Raw genomic sequence first — 19,491 nt, 5'->3', positions numbered from 1 at the left:
AAGCAGCCCAACACAAAATCATAAATTTACTTAAAACATTACTTAGTTTTATTATGAAGTTTTATACTAAGTTTTATTACTTAGATATGTACATTTTCTGTATTAGGGATCACAAACTTGGGAACTGCTTGATGATTTTAAAAGATTATCAAAAGGGCCGCTGCATAATAGGGTTATTATGTGAAGACTTTTTTGCTTATCTGTGGTGGCAGATCTCATGAAAATTATGCACAGACTTTTTCATTGCTCATCAGTTTTCGTTAGTGTTTGGGTATTTAATGTGTGGCCCAAGACAACTCCTCTTCCAGTGTGGCCCAGAGATGCCAAAAGGTTGGACACCTCTGTTCTACAAAATAACTGGTCTGTACTTTTAAGGAAAGAAAAATACTGAGGAATGTTTCAGATGAAAGGAGATTAGACATGGCAACGAAATGTTCAAGCAAGTAAACCCAGATTGGAACCTGGCCTTGAAATTTTTGTTTCTTTTTGCCATAAAAGGCATTACTGAGACAACTGGCACAATTTGAATATCTGTACATACATAGTAGTATTGTATTAACGGTCATAATTTTTTCATTGATATTATATCAATTTCATAATTTTTATAAGAACACTATGGTTACATAAGAAGATAGCTCTGTTTTCAGAAAATCCATACTGAAAATTATTTCAAGGTAAAAGGGTATCATGTCTGTAAGTTTGCTCTCAAATATTTCAGAAGAAAAGAATGACATATATTTCTAAAGAGAAGGATAATAAAGTATATATGGGATAACGTGCTAGCTTTTGGAGCATCTGGGTGAATGATGGTCATTCACTGTACTATTTTTGAAACTCTTCTGCATGTCTGAAATTATTTTAAAATAAACATTTTGAAATAACTCGGCGGAATAAGGAAGGGAAGGAGAGGACCTCAGCAGGCCAGGCATGAAATCCATGCTGAGGGAGCTGCCTGCCCATGCTGAACACAGTTCGGGGGGCAGGTCTCTTAGAAAGCAGCACTGGGGTCTGGCCACCTGTGTGACCCAGAGTTTGGAGGGAGGTTCATTGTCTCCTTAGCCACATTTCCCTCACTTCTCTCTCTCCTTCCCTGCCCAGAGTTGAATTTGTCAAGGGTCTGATGTGTCACGAGGCCATGTTTTGCTACGCCTCCACACATATCTGTAAGGAGTGGTTGTGAAGTTCATTGAACTAATGAACTCTAAGACTCAGAGGCAGGAGGAAAATGAGCTGGATTGAGGCAAGGAATGTAGTCCAAGCAAAGCTGTCCCTAGTGACTTTGCAAGAATTGGGAACCTTGGTGGAAATGAGAGCAAATGCCACAGAGAATGATTTACATATTGAAAAGAAAAGTGTTACATTTTTTACATTTGACTAAAGGAGTTCTGAACTTAAATGTGTTACTGATTAAATCATTCTACAGGGCCAGAGGTGAAATGTGACCTCCATCCCAACTCATTTTCTTTGTTATTGCCTGAGGGAAGGGAAGAGCTTCCCAACTGCAAAGAGCCAGTAGTTTAGAGAGGACATCTGTAGAAGACAGGAAACTGTAGAGCCAGTGACCTCTGATGGCACAATAAAAATGTGGGGATGGTATCAATTGCTGGTGCAGGACATCAGAGTGTGAGGAGAGGGGGGAGAAGACAGAAAGTGGAGAAGGATTTGAAAGTGTCACAAGAGAACTCTTTGCTGATGTAATTCTGCTCTTAGCGGAGAAGGAATTCTAATAAAATATGGTGGTTCTTAAACATATAGTAAGCATCCACACGATTTGACTCTTGTTTTAAGAAACAATGCTTGATGGAAATCAAACAAAGTTTAATAGAAGCAAGCGCAGAAGGACAACATGTTAAAAAGAAGGAAAAAAGGAGATCATCCCCCTGTTCCTATTTCATTCCCTCTAAACTCTGTGCCTCCCAACCAGTAACATGAATTGTTATTACTAATAAAGATAGACACTATATCCTAATAAAAGACTTTTTCACAGAACAAAAATAGTGCATATACTTAATAAATTGGCTTGACCATTCCTTTTGGCAGATACTTGGTTCTTTTGGATCATGTAAGAAGATAAAAAGGGAAACAAAGCAGACCTAGGTGGTTATGTATAGACTAGTTTTCTGCATGGAAGGTGAGTAGGAATGAATGGGACAGAGGAGAGATGAGATGAGAACAATCAAAATAATTCCAAATGAAAACTCAGCTGAGCAATTGAAAACTTTGGGAGTCTGTCAAACTTGGAAATCGTTGCTTTATATCATATACCTTACATGAATTACAGCATGTCCTTAGAATGGGATGTTTTGCAGTCTTTCCCAAGGAGGGGTTATTTCTGCACATTTTGACATGGAAAGGTACCCCAAACAGATCATTGTTAATTCTAGTTCTTAAGCAGACACTATATACTGCATAAAAAATAAAAGAAACTGAAAGTTCAAATACAGAACTGCTAACAATAATCCTGTCGGGTAAGTCTGAAGATTGCAGGAAGATTTCCTGTTTGGATGACATCACACACACAGGCATGCGCAAAAAGCAGGTGTCCAGTTGTTCACGTAGAAAAAAGAACATGCTGATTATGACAGTAGCTTTATCAACTCACGAGAATATGTCACTCACAACTGGGAACCTACTTTTGCCCATGTCTGTATTTTCCAGTTCATGTGTATTATTTTTTATAATGGAAAAAAAGGCAAATATTTACACTGTGAAAAATAAATGTAAGCAATTTCGGTGGTGAAATTTTTTGAAAAGCAGCTAAGGAAGGGGTTCTGTTGCACAGTTTTATTACAAATCAGATGAAATAGGACCGGGGAAGCTTGGCATCCGTTACAAAGCAGAGAGAGAAGTGCTCTCATCAGGATAAGATATGGGGGATGGAGCTGTGAATTGTTAGCGTGGATTTTCAGCACCTACCATGAACCTCCCTCCCCAAAGTTACATGACCTGAAAACTTGGCTGTGCCTTATTCATCTTCCTGTCTCCACCCACAGTGAGTGGTACATGTTCACTAAATCATAGTAGACTGAGCGAAGAGGACTGGCAAGAGGGTCAATGAGGGAGAAAAAGTGTGAGTGAGCCATGAGCAAATGGTGTTACTTCCAGAGGCCTTAAAACGTATTCTAGTAAAATCTCACAGGGGAAAAACTGAAATACAAGGGTGAAGAAAATATCCTCTGGCATCCACCCAAGTATCTTCCTTTTGCCATCCTTCAGATTTTCTTAACCAGACTCAAATTGTTCAGTTTTATCAGTTAGACCTTTTCTTCTGTGCCTCTGTTGCATATTTCAATCCACCTGCCATCATACCCACATCCCTAGAGATGTCTTCTGTGACCCTTCTACCCCCACCTTTGTTGTGATGACTGCGTCACCACGTTGGCTCTCACAGACTCCAGTTAGGGTGCTGCCCTACCACCTTGAACTTTGCTCTGCATTCGCTTCCCAGATCTTTCTGTTTTCCCACGAAGGCACAGAGTAATGTCCTCATTCCATTTTGAGCTTGCCATTTCTAGATTCATGTCCCTCAGTGGCACAGCAGCATCTCTCCTAGGCCATGGGTATGATAAATAAATGTCCGTGAAAATCCAGTGCTGGTGCTCAGGGAACCAATGGCAGGTGATCCATGGTTGTGAGCTCTTGACCCCGTGGGTCACAGTAGGAATCTGGTGAACGTCGTGTACCCTCTTCACAGAAAAGTGTCCACACTGGAAAAATTGTGGGGACAGTTCCAGGGAGCGCACAGGCTGCCCAAAGCCCATTTGTGTCCCCAAACATCATGCATCCCTGCATTTGATGCTCTATTTTAGGATAGATAAAAAGAAATGACTTCACTGGAAACTAAAGTACAACTAAGTAAATCAAAGCACATTTCTATATTCTCTTCCTGGAGAGAAAGAAGCGCAATGAACTGAAGATAAGCCAGACTGGTGTGTTACAGTTATTAGCATGATGTTAGAACGGGAAGGCAATGGTTGTCAATACAGCTGCTGGCATATAGATATATATATATATATATATATATATATATATATACATACATAGCCAAGCAAATTGTACACTGTCTCCTTGTGTGGCTCGAAAACACTTGGGGCCAAGTCATTTAGGTTTAGGGCCATGTGGATGCATGTACGCATGTGTGAGTGTGTGTTGTAAATGGCTCACAAAACTTAACTTTTAAAATATATATGTAAAACAAAGGATTTTATGTCAAAGTTTATCTTTTGTGTGTGTTACATAATTTATATATTTATCTTTGACGTACACAGATATTGTTAAATGTATTGTTATATCTTTGTTCCTTTTGGTATTACGGATACTAAGCTTTTAATGTTGCTGGTTCCTTTTCAGGGTGGACAAGCTTCATTTATACCATCGCTGGGAATGTGTATATTGGTAAGTACGCGTTGCTTTGGGTTCGACTGCAATGTAATTTAAGCTACTGAAGGGGAGGAAATGTAAGATGAACTTTTTCATGTAATTGAATACAACACCGTATTCTTTGTACAATGACAATGTGGTGACCACACCATCTAGCTTGTCATCCTAGCTCCCTCTAGGGCCCACTGAGGAACTTCCAACTGCCAGTAGCCTCTGTGTCTCTTAGCCTGAGGCTTTCTCTGAAACCTGGGAAGGCTGATCTGCCCCAGTCCATGCTGGGGAATTAATATCCCTGGAAGCTACCTCACCCCTCAGGTGGGATAACCCTGAAGCCTATGTGCGAGGCCTTTACCTAGAGTTTCCTGGGGGATTATGTTCCAGAGGCCACAGTGAATGTGTGCTTGACACCACGCCCTTCATTGTCTGCCTCCCCTTTCCTACCTTTCTTGGACTGGTGTTTCCTAGGACTACCTCCCAAATAAATTCCTTCCATTCAAATGTTCATGTAACGCTATACTTCTGGGGAAACCTACAGTAAGAGAATCAGCCTCCCCTCTCTCCTTTCTTGACCCTCATGGACAATGATGGGTGGTATGGACGGGGCCAGGGGGCAGAACATCTGACTGCTTCAAGGTACAGACCAACAGTCCCATTTCAGAGGCCGTCTTGAGTTAAGTGCACTCCACCCCACGCTGGCAGGCTAGCCTTCTCAACAGTGAACTTCCCGAGGCCCTCATGCGGCCACCTCCTTGGGTCATACACTTCCAACCCTAGATAGATAGCTTACTGACAACATCTGCCCAGGGCTTGAAGGCCACACCGAGAGCCATTGAGACCATTCTTTTTATCTTTTCCAAAAGGGGTGTTCAGCTGTCTGCAATTATTTTTTCTGGAAAATCATGGTAACACAAACCCATGTGTTTTGGTTTGTATACAGTAGAAATGGGTTTATCCCCCCCCTTTCAGTAACAGCATTTCAGTTATGGGTCAGAAGCAAAATTCATTTATTTTCGCATTTGAGAAAATGTGAAAAAAAAACACGTAGTAGTATCACAGGCCTGTGTGCACGCACATTCAACTCTATTAACCATCTGGAAGGGATGAAGCATCACTTGTGTCTATGCTCTTTTGAAAATCTTGAGTATCATGTAGGTTTTTTTTTATAAAAATGGAGAGTACAAACCATTTTTTTTGGAGGTAGCACCCCAGATTTATGATTCTGAGAGAAACAAAATGATCTGCACCAATGGAAAGTAATGAGAAAGCACATGATTCCTAAGGTGGTAAGGGTACCAGAAATATTTGTGTAGAATGAGAAAAAGCAGGGACAGCAAACTTTCTGCAAAAGGCCAGATAGCAAATATTTTCATCAATGTGGGCCATACAGTTTCAGGAATGATGCATTCCTGCCTTTGTAGCATAAAAGCGGCCACAAGTAATACGGGAACAATTGCGGTAGCTGTTCCAATAAAACTGTATTTATGGCCACTGAATTGTGGATTTCAAATACTTTGCATGTGTTATTATTACTGAACTAAAGGCGTTTGTTTGCCTGCATATATCAAAACCCAAAAAGATGACAACAGGAGTTTTCAGCAAAGAAAGTAAAGGTTTATTTAAGCAAATGGTGCCAAACCTGGAGGCACAGGTAAGCTGTTATGTAAGACCTGGCTCCTCCTGGCTTCTAGGGGATGGATTATATAGGGAAAAATCATTACTCATGGTGACTGGGGGAGTTAGGGTCGTGGTTGGTCTCTACTGATTGGCTGGTGCTAGGGTAAGGGGAACTGGTCATTGCACCTGGTCCTGATGCCAGCCATGGGGCTGCCCTGTCTGGTTTCACAAAGGTGTGGTCCATGGGGATGTTCTGCTTTTCTGGGCATGGAGCTGAAACACAACTCAGGCTTACAGGTTATCTTTGGTTTGACAAAAACTCGGTCTCTGAGGAGGCTTTGCTCCTAAGACTGTTTGATCAGAGCCTCATTGTCCTGATGGCTTAGTGATTAGGGGAGTGGATGTGCAAGGGAGAAGGAGGCAGGTGAGTCAGGGTGCTGGATGAAGCCAGTCTGAATCAAAAGGAAAGACAGGAGAAAAAAGTCACATTGAAGAAATGAAGTTTCTATTCAGTTACATCATGAAATACTACTCTTGGTATTTTTCAACCATTTAAAAATGTAAAAATCTTTCTTAGCTTGTAAGTAGTACAAAAGTTACATCTGATTTTTGGTTTAAATGTTATTGTAAGGGTAAAGGGGAGAAAAAATAACAAATAATTCAAAACCTATTTTAGTCAGTAGTTACAGCCTTGTTTTCTGATAGACCTTTAGTCCAAGAATTTACAGGTAAAAAGCTCGACAGTGCAAAGAGGAAGAATGACTTATGCATCTATTTGTTTGTAGGTGAGGCCTATTTTCCTGAGTCATCTCTACTCACTGGCCTGGTCCGCCCTCGTGACCATGAGCCCTAAGTGCCAAAACATCTGGCAGGAAACAGGGTCACAGTCTGTAGCGTGGGAGTGAACTTGCATCTGTCCACAGTAAACTGGACCTTGGAGAGAATTCAGCTCACAAAACTGGCCTCCTGGGTCTCTACTGTAGCCAATGAGTGACTGGCCAGATGACCTCATTTGAATATTATCTCCCTCCTTTCCTTCTACCCACCCCCGAATAGAAATGTTAATGAGAAAAACAAAATGGCAAGAACAATCACCACAAAGAAATGACAAAGCAGAAATAGCTATTGAATATATGCTGATTTATAAAATCTATAGAAAGAATCCCGAAAATGCTTTCTGACTTGACTGTCTCAGTTTTATCTTTCTTATAAAACCAGGATGGCACCTGCTAGCCACAGATGATAGCAGCTGATAAGGAAGTGATTATTCTTTTCAAAATGTCAAGCACCTCTGTTCTGTTTAATAGGTATTGTAAATTTATGCACATTGTGTATTGGGCCAGAATAATTAGGCAACACTTTGGGCTCAAAAAATAATTTGGGGAGATCCCATAAGATGGAGATTTAGGAAGACTCTTAAAAATGTTAATTCATGCAAGAATTGAGTAAAAGATGAATACTAATAGATTCAGTTTGAGTCTAGATAGGTGGAGTTTTGAACAGTAGAAAATGCTGGATATTAACTAGCTGTCTAAGTTGGTCTGATATTTTAAACTTCATGGTGAGTATGGAGGAGCCGTGTAATTGCCTTCTAATGACACCCTGAGGAAGAGAAGGAGTTAACAGAAATAAAGTGAGATGAGTAGACTTAACACTTTTATTTTTAAAAGTGTGCATTTGAGATATCTTATGCTTTTCTGTGATCTTCTTAATTTTTGATACATTGGGTTTGTTTTTCAAGCCTTCTAAGCTGAGTGTTGAATAGTAGCTTTAAAAATGGTTCAGGAGAAGGTTATCTTTGACACAATCTTTTCCTGAAGCAGCCAGTCTTTTGACCAGCCCTCAGCTGAAATCTTTGTGGTATATGATTTTAAAAATCCAAAGAAAAGAAAAACTACATGGCCAGAAATCCAATAGATCCCAAGGACACTAACACTAAACCTCTTCCTTGTAGCTGTGATGAAAATAACATTACACATTAACACATGTAATTATCTGTGTTAATTTTAAAAAGGATAAAAAAAATTAGATCCTGTATCTCTGAGGCTTGGGACAGTTTATCAACCAGGATGCCAGTCCCCTAGAAGGACCATTATCAAGTTTACTGTTGGGGCTTAGAAAATATATTTAGAAATCTAAAAAGATTTGTCTGTGATTATTTAGCTGACAGCTAACTGGCTTATACAGGTAGTAAATGTTACAGACTTATTTAAATAAGTAATTATTTGTGGCTAGTTGTGTTCAATTCTTTGCTTCTGGTTCTGGGTACTATTCACAAGTTTGACATGGCTCCTGGATCTCCATAAAGGCGAGGGAACACACTAGAAGCCTCTGAATTGACCTCCACTTACCCAAACTGAACTGGACTAAGCCGTGTGCTTCATTCCATGGTGAATATCTTGAGTAAGCTGCCTCAACACCCAGGATGACCAGCTTCCCTGGCTATGTGTCCGTTGCAACTCCATCCAGCCAGATCCAAGTTAACTTGGTAGTTATGACTGCTCTCCAATCTGTTTATGCCAGTTGCACCAATAATTGCAATTATGCAATTTAATTAAGCAATATGTTAATTAATGAAATCGTGTGAAAAGAGATTTTCTACAACAACTAAGCCAAGTGCTTTGCAAAGATAAATTGCTAAAGATAAGCCTTGAATTAGTATGGGAGAGATGACAGTAAAAGATTGGGGGAAACTAATAATCTAGGAGGATTTCAGTGGCTCATTGTGTGGATGCTTTATGAGGAAAGAAGGTAGACCTAACTTGGCTTTATTTCTAAACATTGCCAAATGAAGGTATAGTTACACTTTAATTTAAAGTAAATGTTAAGGCAGTTTGTGTTTTTCAGTTAATGATTTTGATTGAATTAGATAAGAAGGCTGCAACTGTATGTATAAAAGTGATGATATCAAAATCAATGATGTTAGTACCAGAGCATGTGGAATGGCTGTACATAGGACAGCGGTTCTTTTGAGGCAAAGGAAAAGCAAGAGGAAAATTGGCATGTGGGGAAAAGCTGCACAGCAATTAATCACCCACTGTAGATGCAGCACTAACTTTAAAATATGTTTTAAAGTATTTTGCCTTTTATGACTGTTTAGGCAAACAAAAATATTTTAATTTAATTGTTTTCAGTTAAATTTTTCTTAACTGCACTATTAGATTTAACATTCTTGGCAAAGCTTCCCAATGGAAACTATTTATTATCTGATTTGGCTCTATTTATAATTGAAAGTAGTCAGAAACAATAAAATATATTTTCTTTGAGACTTATTTCGGGCTCAGGAGATAACCAGATGGGTGAACTAGCATAGAAATGACCTGAAGGTAGAATCAGTCTGCTCTCTGTGATCCTGTTTTAAATGTTTCATAAAAGAATACAGCAGCTAAGGTGCACTTAGAATGATTAACCTGGAAACCCAACTTTAGTATCTACAAGAAAGGTCTCCTTTAGCGGGGAGCATTGCAAATGGGCTCTTCAGAATCAACACTATGCTCCCTCTCCTAGATCAGCAAGGACAGTGAGCAGACATGCCATTTCATATGAGGTTAGAGTTCTTTTTTTTTTTTTTTTTAACACTTGATCAGTGATCAGTCCACTTTATTACTAATACTGAAGTAAAAATTTTGTCAGTCTATATAATTACATAACCCTAAGAATTTGAAACTTATTCTAAATTGTCCTAAAAAATATAAAAACTGAGTTACTTAATATTTTTCACATACTCATAAATAATGTAATACAGAAACATGAAGCATTAAGTATATATTTTTCAGTAGCACATGTGGGTGAAGTTATTTTCCTCCAAGTAATCGATACTTTATCTTTAGTACCTTTAAATAAGTATGTAGACACTCACTACAGAAATGATTTTATGTGCAAATAATATACAGACATTCTACCCAAATTCAATTTTCCCCAAAACAATTAGCTTTTTAAAAGAAAATCACACAAAAATTTTAAAAAGCTCTAGATTCCTCTGCTTCTAAATCATTGTTGAGCTGGAAATCTCCAGGAATCTCCAGTTAAAATATTCTCCAAAGTGGAAATAAGAGAGCAAAGTGCCATTTCAGAAACGACCATTCAGCTTTCACTCCAACATCTACGACTGCCTATCCTCACAGGTGAAAATATCTGAGAGAATTAGGCTTCAGTATATGAGGCACTGTGTTCTAAAATGTTGATAAACCAAGACAGGAAATACTGAAATCAAAACAAAAGCTATTAGTACTTGGGGCTAATTATCATACCGTTCATTAGTTCCTTAAGTGTACCCCTCCTTCTATAATGTTAGTAAAGGGAATATTTTTACTGCAAAGAAAATTTTATTTTATATATCACCAGCCATGAATTTTTGTCACTAGTTATTACATAAATGGTGTCATTATCCAAATGACATGATCATTTTATGTCCACAATGCACTTTGTGTTTACAGAATTTTCATGATTTACATAAGTAAATCTAAGAGTGAAGGTTTACCAGTGAGAAGCAATCCAGCATCCTTATTATCTGATGTTCTGCAGACAGCAATGTAGAAGAGATGTAATTTTAATCAGCTTTTCATCTGAGTCACCTTTGGTAAAAAATAAATGAGGAACTTAGAATGTCTAAGCCTCTAAAGAAGACTTCTCAGTGCATTCACAGAAATGGTTTAACCATCATGAAGAACTTCCATGTCCACATCCTCTTGTAGTTTCTGTACCATTTTGTCTTCCAGCTGCTTTTCTTTGCCTGCAGCAGGGGCCCGGATGAGGTGGATGTTCTGCTTGACTTCTCTGATGTCCTGAGCTTTCTGTAGTTCTTTACTTTTCTTCAACCTGTTCATTATGAATTTAGCTTGCTGTTTCTGTTTGATCTCTTCGACTCTCTTCATTGCATCAATTGTTTTACTCCACAGCTCTCGCTGGTATTTGACGGGTTCATTTCTACGTTTTTCAAATTCAAATGAATTATCCACTGTAAGCTCTTTACCAGCTGCTTTACGGAAGGCTTTTAGTCCACCTGACCTTACGAGGATTGCGCATCTTTTTAAAGTTTTTATGGCATTTGGATTTACAGAACCTGAACACCTTGCAATCGTTGCGGACGAACATCATGCCGTGGCCGGGGTATATAGGCCCGGAACAGAAATAACACTTCTCGATACGCATGTTGAATGCGCGTGGTGGACCACACCACCTAGATGCCGAGTTTGAAAGGGGGGGTTAGAGTTCTTAGTAAAACACGAACTCTGTTTCTAAATAAAGATTTCCTTACAGACCAGTGAACACCAGAGTCTATGATAGGGGGTGCAGAGAAATCCCAATCCAGCATTCTTTTTGAGGCCTGTCTCTTTTCAGCACAGTACATTAAAATATAGTGGAGGGGCTGAATAAATTATTTGGAACTGTGTATCAAGGTCCATCCTTCATGATAAAATTAAAGGTCAGGAGTAGACCATAAGTAACAGGTACTACATATGAATTAATTGAAGGTAAAGACAGAATTTATTGCTCCCAGCAAATTGCAGTAAAGCACACCTAATAAAATACTGCTCCATATCACAGTTAAAAGTATTACCCAACTTTAAATGAGATTATTCTTAGATTCTAGAAACTTTCTTTTATTGCAAAATCCCTGCGTGTGCAGAAAACCAACAGTTCTATCATTCACTTCCATGGCATTTGTTGACCTAAATCTTGGGTGGAGAAGAAACCTTTAGTGGTGTGCTGGGGCTGGCTCCTGCCAGCTTATGGGAGCTGGTTGTACGCCTCTTCTCTGACCTCACATTGGTAGCTTGAAACTGGCCACAGTGGGAGCACTTACACCACAGAAACGGGAACACACTACAAATAAGGTTTGTGCTCCCCTTCGTCTTCAAAAGCTAGTTTTAAACATTAACTAGCACATCCCTGCCTCTGGGACAGAGGTTCCTAATCTTTTTTATGCCATGGACCCTTCTGACATTTGCCAAGGCCCCACCTCTGAATGGTGTATTTTTTTAACTCAGTGCAGACATTAAAATGTTAAAATCACAAATTTGTGATATAGTTATATGTGTGCTTCTCTAATGGCATTTGAAATAACACGATCCAGCAGCCAGTCTACTCTAAGTAGTGACTAAGATAAACTGTATTTTGAGATATCGATAACACTATAATGTGACATGAAAACACCTGTGGTTTCTACTGGAGACCAAGTCATTGGTCCAGCTAATACTACTGTGCTTTGATGGCTAAATTTATGCCTGAAGGAGTGCTCACATTTCAGTCAGATGTTAGTGAAAATAAAAATGTAATTTATCTTCCATCCACGTTTGCGATTGCTCTGAATTCTAACCACAGACCCCTTGGGAACACATTGACTCCAGGTGAAGATCTCCTGCCCTGTTAGAATCCTATTTCATGTTTGTGAGCATTAGAATGAACCTTGTTGCTTCATATAGGTTATCTCCAAAGTGGAGGACTTCTCCAGAAAATATAGCTATACTTGGACTCTAAGCAATATTCACAAAATTCACAAGTTATATTTCTGTTCACTTAATAACTCCTCAAGCTGTTGTCTTTATTGCAAGAAACATTTCCTTATTGATTATTATTGTCCTGCAGGTGTAGCTCCCTAGACATCTTTCTGGGCTTCTCACCCTGCCTGGAATCTTTCTTCTGTTGTCCATTCATGTGACTGTTCTATCCTGCTTTGGCTTCTCGATTCTCTGGCTTCCTCTTGAAGATTACACTATTGTAATCTTCAGGCCACTGTATTATTCTGCTTCTAGACTCTTCTCTCTCCTGTTGTTGCCAAATCCTTTAGATTCTTTCTTAACTCTACCTCTCAAATCATTCCGTGTTTATGTGTCCACTCTCTCCGTTCAGAATGTAATTCATTTTCACTTTGTTATAAAAAACTCCTAATAGGTCATCATAACTTGAGTTTTACCCCCCTATAATTTATTTTATGCTCTGATCCCAGAGTTATTTCTCCAAGCCACAGATCTGACCATCTCTCTCTCTCTCTCACACACATTTATTGAAGGCTGCCATTTTATATGGATAAGCATTGCCCCCAAGTGTCACCTTGACCTACTTTTCTACCTACTTTTTTTCCATCTACTTTTTCATCATTCTTTCCAGAAGAATCTTCTAACCATTATGGAAGATTTGCCATCCCCCCAGAGATGCCCTGCACATTTCCAGCACCTTACCTTTGCATAGACGACAGTCTACACAAGTCTTCTCTTGTCTAGAATGCCCTTCTTCCTAGCTTTGCCTTTGTAGGTCTCTCTAATCCTGTAGAGCTCTGTTCAAGTCTTAACTGATCCAACACAAATTCTGAGGGCCCCTAGACCTGAATTAACCCCTACAATCTCTGTTCTCTCATTAAACTTTGCTTATTACTTTATTGTTATCTTTAAGGCACAATTTCACTTGTATTATTTCATCTGTGAGCCTCAGTATAGAAAGAATGGAAATATATCCATCCTGAATATCCCCCCACAGCATTTAGCAATAGGCCTTGTTCATAGTTCACTAGCTATCCAATTTATATTTCAATACATTATTCTCTGACTATATTGTTAATATTATTTAGTTTCTCCCAAGTGAGATTTTGAAGTATTTGTATGCAAGGAATCTGCTTTGCATTTCTTTATATTTTCTCAGTACTAGCAATTATAGGTATGCAACATATACTTGTTGAAATGAATTAATGATGGCATTTGCTCATTTTCCTAAATATGATTAATTATTATGAGGTTTATAATTTACTCAAGGAAACACTCTTCTTATTGTACAATGTTAATGACTTTGCTTATTAATTGAACTACTAGGCATGGCATTAAAGGTGCAAGTGGAAACAATGCAAGATTCACCTCCCTGCTCTTTTCTATAATGGAAACCAGCAAGTTTCAGACTTTGATAATTGTACATACAATCAGCCAAGAGATTTAAGAAGATTCCTAAGTCTGTTATTTCTGAAGTTAAGTGAATATTACAGTGCTATGTATTTCACCAAATGTGTAACCGTGTGATAAATATACTGTGATGAGTATTACATTTAGTGAGTCACCTTTTTTTGTAGGGCCTGATGATGCACAACAAAAAATAGAACTGCATCACACAGCAGTGCTGGGGGAAGGTGACAGTGTCCAGGTGGAGAACAAGGTGAATATTAAAACTCCTTAATTTTTCTTAACTTGTACATTCTACTAGTTTCCAGGAAAATGCCTGAATCTCCAGCGTAGCTGGAAATTCTTCTCTTCCATGGACAAAGAAACTATGCCACAAGTTTATCAACCCCTTTCATCAACTTGTTATTTCTATTAGTTTATTTTAAGGTTGTATCAATACTGATTTCTCATCTTTAGGAATCGTTTATGTCCATACTGTTTACTCATAGAAATTTGAATTTAGAGACCACACATCTTCATTATACAATCAACTTTCTTAACTGTCTTTACACAATCAATTTCTTTTTAGCATAAGTGAAAATGGATCAGCCCTGTAGGAATATAAATACCAATGTACACATGTATTCACAGAGAACCCTTTGGAAGTTCTCCCCATTTTGAACTGAGAGGATCATGTGATATATCTCACAGTCCTTTTGTGTTAAAGCCCTCCTTTTAACGTAAAGTTTCTGATATTTTAGGAGTCTTAGGAGCCTCCCCCCCCCGGTCACCAAGTCTCTTTCCCACGTCTATTTCATTCCCTTGGGTGATTCACTCACCCACTATCTTGTGAGCCCATGAAGCCATTCTGACTGCTTTACATCATTCTAATAAAGAAGATTGAAGAGACAATTTTGCAAAAGATCCTGAAAAGATAAATTTTGAAAAGTAGGGATAAAAACTATATCAGCGTGGTGACTGGTAGAGAGGGAATTTGACTGGCTTCTGGTCCTCTGACCCTGGCATTGTAGAATACAATGAAATTGAGGAATTATTCTATCTTTCCTCACTTTCCTGGCTACTGACCTACTACTGTCTTAATCATCTGTAACACCACCATGAACTGTGAAGGAAATAGCAGAAAAACTCGTGAGTACCAGATGAAATGCATATCTCAGCATCTGTGCTCTCTGTGATTAGGTTGAACTGAATGAAACTGCCACTTTTGACCTACAAAAGATGGCAATTTTATTTATTTCAATCCAATGCAGGAAAGAGGCATGAACCTACTGATAGTAGATTAATGTGTAACACTATCTGGTTCAATTTGATAACCTCAGTTCTTCTTATAATTTAGCAGAGGGCAAATTGCAAATGTTAATAACTTGAAAGCTAAAATGGAACACCAGAAAGAAGTGTTGAGGGGAGTCAGAAAGATGGGAGGCAGTGGGATAGAAAAGAATTGGCTGAAACCATCAATTTAGTGATAAGTAGCATGACTGGCTTTGAGGGCATCATTCTTTATGTGCACTTCTGTCATTTTTGCTGTGTATATGTATAGGCTGAGCCATCAAGATATTAGAAAGATTTCTGTGAAAAATTGTATGTTTTGAAAACATTAACATTTAGATGGACATGTGTTGCTTATATTCATGAAGAGTAGAAAGTCTCCCTTAGATCACAACGGAGAGGGGACTGTGAGGGTGTGATTTCGGCTTTACAACTTGTTAGCTGTGTGACTTTGGACACATTTCTCAGCCTCTCTGAACTTCAGTTTCTTTGTCTGCAAAATTGAAATAATGACACCAACTGCATAGGATGGTTAGAAACAATATGTGCGATTCCATATGTCAAGGGTCTAATCCAGATCTAGCACAGGGGTCAGTAAAATGGGTCCAATAGGCCAAATTCAAATCCATTTTTTTTTTTGTAAATTAAGTTTTTGGTCTGCAGCCACACCCATCCATTGCCGTTTTCTCTGGATGCTTTCATACCACAATGGTAGAGTTGAGTGGTTGCAAGAGCAACTGGATACCCACAAGCTCTAAAACATTTACTCTCTGGCTCTTTGTAAGGAAAATATTGCTAATCACTGGTCTAGTATATAGTGGGTGCCCAAGAATGGTAGCTGGAAAGGTCACTGGTCTAAATAGCTAACTTAATGAATGGTCATGCCAGATACATGTTACCTAATGAAGATTCATACCTTAGCCCTAAGGTTTAGGGCACATAACAGTTTCTACAGCAAGAGAAAGGCCCTAAAGGACCTTGATTCACTCAGGCTCCAGGCCAAGGTTATCTTCATTTGGAACTAGACTTAGCCTAAGCATTAGATAAAGAAGGAAGATGTGACTTCCTAGTGCTCCCCTGAATCCCATTTGTACTGACTTGTGGTCAAGAATGAGGAATTGATACACTCATTCCCTGGCTTCCTTCTAGCACTGAGAGGGCGGGTTGTCTCTTGTGATCATTACCCTGAAGTCTTCCATGGTAGGTAGAAATTGTAGGGGGGCTTGGTTTATGCTAGATTTAAGAGTCTTGAAGCCAGACCCTTTGGCTTCTTAGAGGAAGCACAAACCCCAGTAATGACTTCAGAATGGCTTAACTTTTTCAGAGTTCTTAAAGATTGGGACCAACCCAGGCTACCATGGATATTTAATCCTGGACTGTACTCGCCACCCTGGAACAGCCTCTGTTTCAAGAGCTAAGGCTCCCTGTGCTACTTTGGCTCACAGTTCATACTCTGGTTGCCAGGATAGCTCTGTGATTGGGCTTGGACACATGGGCTTGATATGAAAGGCTCTATCTCCCCTTCAGCCCCATGTTTATACTAGTATGCCATTGAGAAGGTCTTAAGCCTTGTGGATTAGCAAGCATAGTGTGTCAAGGTAGACCATCAGTTCCTCGTGAGATGCCATCAAAACCATACTTGAGAGTAATGACACTTTTTAGCTGGCCCTATTCACTGGGAATTCATTAAATTAATACAGATTAACATCTTATGAAAATAAAAATGAGAAGACAAAACTAAAACAAAGCACCCAATTTTTTGCCTCTTTATGTACAAACATTCATAACAAGCTATTAATTTTTAAAAAACTGATAGTAGTTCATTGTTTTGCCTTCAAATTGACCTAAGAAGTTTAAACAATGAAATCTAGTAAGAACAATTGCATACAATTAAGTCATACTACAAGTCAGTTTCTTTCTGGTCGTTTTTTTTTGGGGGGGGGGGGAATATCACTATAATAAATGTTCTTGAAGCAAAAGCATGCCCTTAGGTTCATTCCTAGAGTCTAATCAATCAAACAAACTGAGTGCATACTCATAGCCTAGAAGTTACCACCACCTTAAATGAATTATAGAGCCTTCATCTGGGCTTTGATAATTTATTGTTGCTATCAACGGAACCCAAGACGTATCTTGACAATAAGATTTATGGAATAACAAGTGCAATTTGTAAAAATAAATTATTAAGTGAACATAGAAGGGCCTAAGTCTGAACTAGGAACTTTGAGAATGTATACCAAAGTAAAAACCAAAACAAAATAAAACAAAAAAGGTATAAAAATACAAGACATGGTTGGGCCCCCCAAAGATCAGGATTTTTAGGTGGGTGTTAGTTGGATTTTAGATACATGAAGCAGTAAGTGGGCCCCTGTTTCCTTTGTGTGGGGTTTTCCATCAAACCTCCAAAAGGCATTCACTTAGACTGACACAGGGATTCATGTCTTAAACAGGTCTTTCATTCTGTGCTCTTGCATGATTTCCATCATTTGACACTGTACATAAGGTCACTCACCATAGACAAGGATTTTTCAGGATGACAGCAATTGGAACTTTCCCCCACATCAGCACTCTACTGAATAGTCAGAAGAATTATCAGCTTTCACTAAAGAAAGAGAAAAGATGCATTTAAGAAAGCAGTAAAAGACATAAAACATCTGGTTTAGGTTAGAGCAGAAGGGGCCACTCAGAGGTTAATTTTGTGGAAAAGTCATTAAAAGAAGCTTGGACTATCCTTCAGATTTGTGAAATGAGAAACCAAACCCCTGAATTCCTCAACACCCAGCAGCAGCAGCAGCATTTTTCACCTCAGACCAAATGCAAGTGTCCTTTTATCCTTTTGTCCGAATGATAAATGGAAAGTCATCAATTGGTTAGAGTAATATCAAAAGGAGCAAGACTCTAATTTTTAAAACATTATCATTGTAAAATGCATAAACCATAGGACAAGTTTGTTGCTCACAAAAGATGCATCTTCTGAATTGAAAAACTCAGTCTTAGAAGCCAGCATATGAATGACACCAAAGGCTAGCCTTTCCTCTTTCCTTCTCTCAAACCCCCCAACCCTCCTCTCTGCCCCCAGACCCTAAAACTCAAGTGCATCTGCCCTCCAAAAAACACCTTCAGAACACTAGTCAGTGACATCTTCTTTTGGATTAAATTATAATTGATGCAGTGCCAATGTTCAGAACTATTTTTCTACGATACTTTTCTTTCAAATGTCTGTGGAGTCACACTGAATTTTCACCAAGGGTTTATTAGGGAATAAACCTTTTTTGATAACTGTGCTTTTTTTAAAGTTGACTTTTTAGTCATTTAAACATGACATTTAAACTTTTTTGAAAAAAAAAAAAGTCATTTCACATAGAACCTGCCCTTTTCCTGTGGGCTGAGGTCTCACTTACTCATAACCTTGGGCCATCAGCATGTATACTGTTTATCATTGTGAGCTATAAAGTTATGGTGTAAGTGGACCTAGACTAATTTTTAAGCTTCTGTGCCTGTTCTATATAGGTTTTTTTTTTTTCATTTCCATCACTGATGTTAAGCTGTCTATTTTCTTGTATCGCTATCCAGAAGTGCTTCCCTTTCTTCTAGCTTTGAATCTCTTAAAGATCTGATAACCACAAAGCCTAATTGTGAGCAATGGGTTAAAAGCAAGAATAAAGAGGAATTGAGTGAGGCTCTGCATTGAGTAAGGTTAAAGCATTAATGTTTATGTATGCAGTTTATGACAGTTGGTTTTAAATTTTGAATTAGCAGAAGTCTTTGCAGGCTCACTCTCTGATTTTCAACTGAGTTCACATTAGCATAATTTGACAGCAAATTGTGTTATGGATAGGTAAGGGAGATGATGTATAAATAAATGCAGGTCTAGAAATACTTAAGCATATTTTGTAAACATGAAGAAATGATTATACCATTCACTGGGTAGATGTACTAAATAACGCCAGCCCTGGGATTGAAGGGACTAAAGACTTTTGCAGAAAACATCCTACCATAAATTCCCTTTTAATTTTTTAAATAAAAAATTAATTTTAGTCCTGTAATATACAAGACTTTTTAACTACATGGAAAACTGAAGAATTTATTACTCATTTTTATTGAATCCAGTGATAGCTCTTCTGGTACTAGTAACATTATAATGATTTCTAATTCAAGAAATTAGTAAAAGCATATAAATATAATATATGACATATTATTTTACCACATATTTAGAAATATGCTGTACTATTAGACTATGGCTGAATCTTTGAAAAAATTTTGCCCTGGCTGGTGTACCGCAGTGGATTGAGCGCATGCCTGTAAGCCAGGGGGTCGCTGGTTTGGTTCCTGGTCTAGGGTG

The 19,491-nt window shown here is 38.5% G+C and overlaps 2 protein-coding genes across 5 annotated transcripts in view; one reads left to right on the top strand and one right to left on the bottom strand.

Moving 5' to 3' along the window:
* PIR (pirin) overlaps nt 1-19,491 on the top strand; it is an 83,118-nt gene that overhangs the window by 58,068 nt on the left and 5,559 nt on the right. For 3 of the 4 annotated variants that reach the window (XM_036016771.1, XM_028523259.2, XM_036016773.1), the window contains exons 7-8: nt 4,351-4,395; nt 14,051-14,133. In XM_036016771.1, the coding sequence (XP_035872664.1) occupies nt 4,351-4,395; nt 14,051-14,133 (128 nt within the window). The remainder of the gene's footprint in view (nt 1-4,350; nt 4,396-14,050; nt 14,134-19,491) is intronic. The other variant, XM_036016772.1, reaches the window with a different exon arrangement.
* On the bottom strand, nt 9,582-11,195 carry LOC118498547 (probable ribosome biogenesis protein RLP24). Its single transcript, XM_036016774.1, is given in 2 exon segments — nt 9,582-10,988; nt 10,990-11,195. Coding segments are annotated over 2 exon segments (498 nt in total). The 5' UTR covers nt 11,146-11,195; the 3' UTR covers nt 9,582-10,646.

This window comes from Phyllostomus discolor, chromosome X (genome assembly GCF_004126475.2).
Source record: "Phyllostomus discolor isolate MPI-MPIP mPhyDis1 chromosome X, mPhyDis1.pri.v3, whole genome shotgun sequence".
Classification (NCBI taxonomy): Eukaryota; Metazoa; Chordata; class Mammalia; order Chiroptera; family Phyllostomidae; genus Phyllostomus; species Phyllostomus discolor.
The sequence above is the reverse complement of the archived record's forward strand: the minus strand, read 5'-3'. Positions and strand labels throughout refer to the sequence as shown.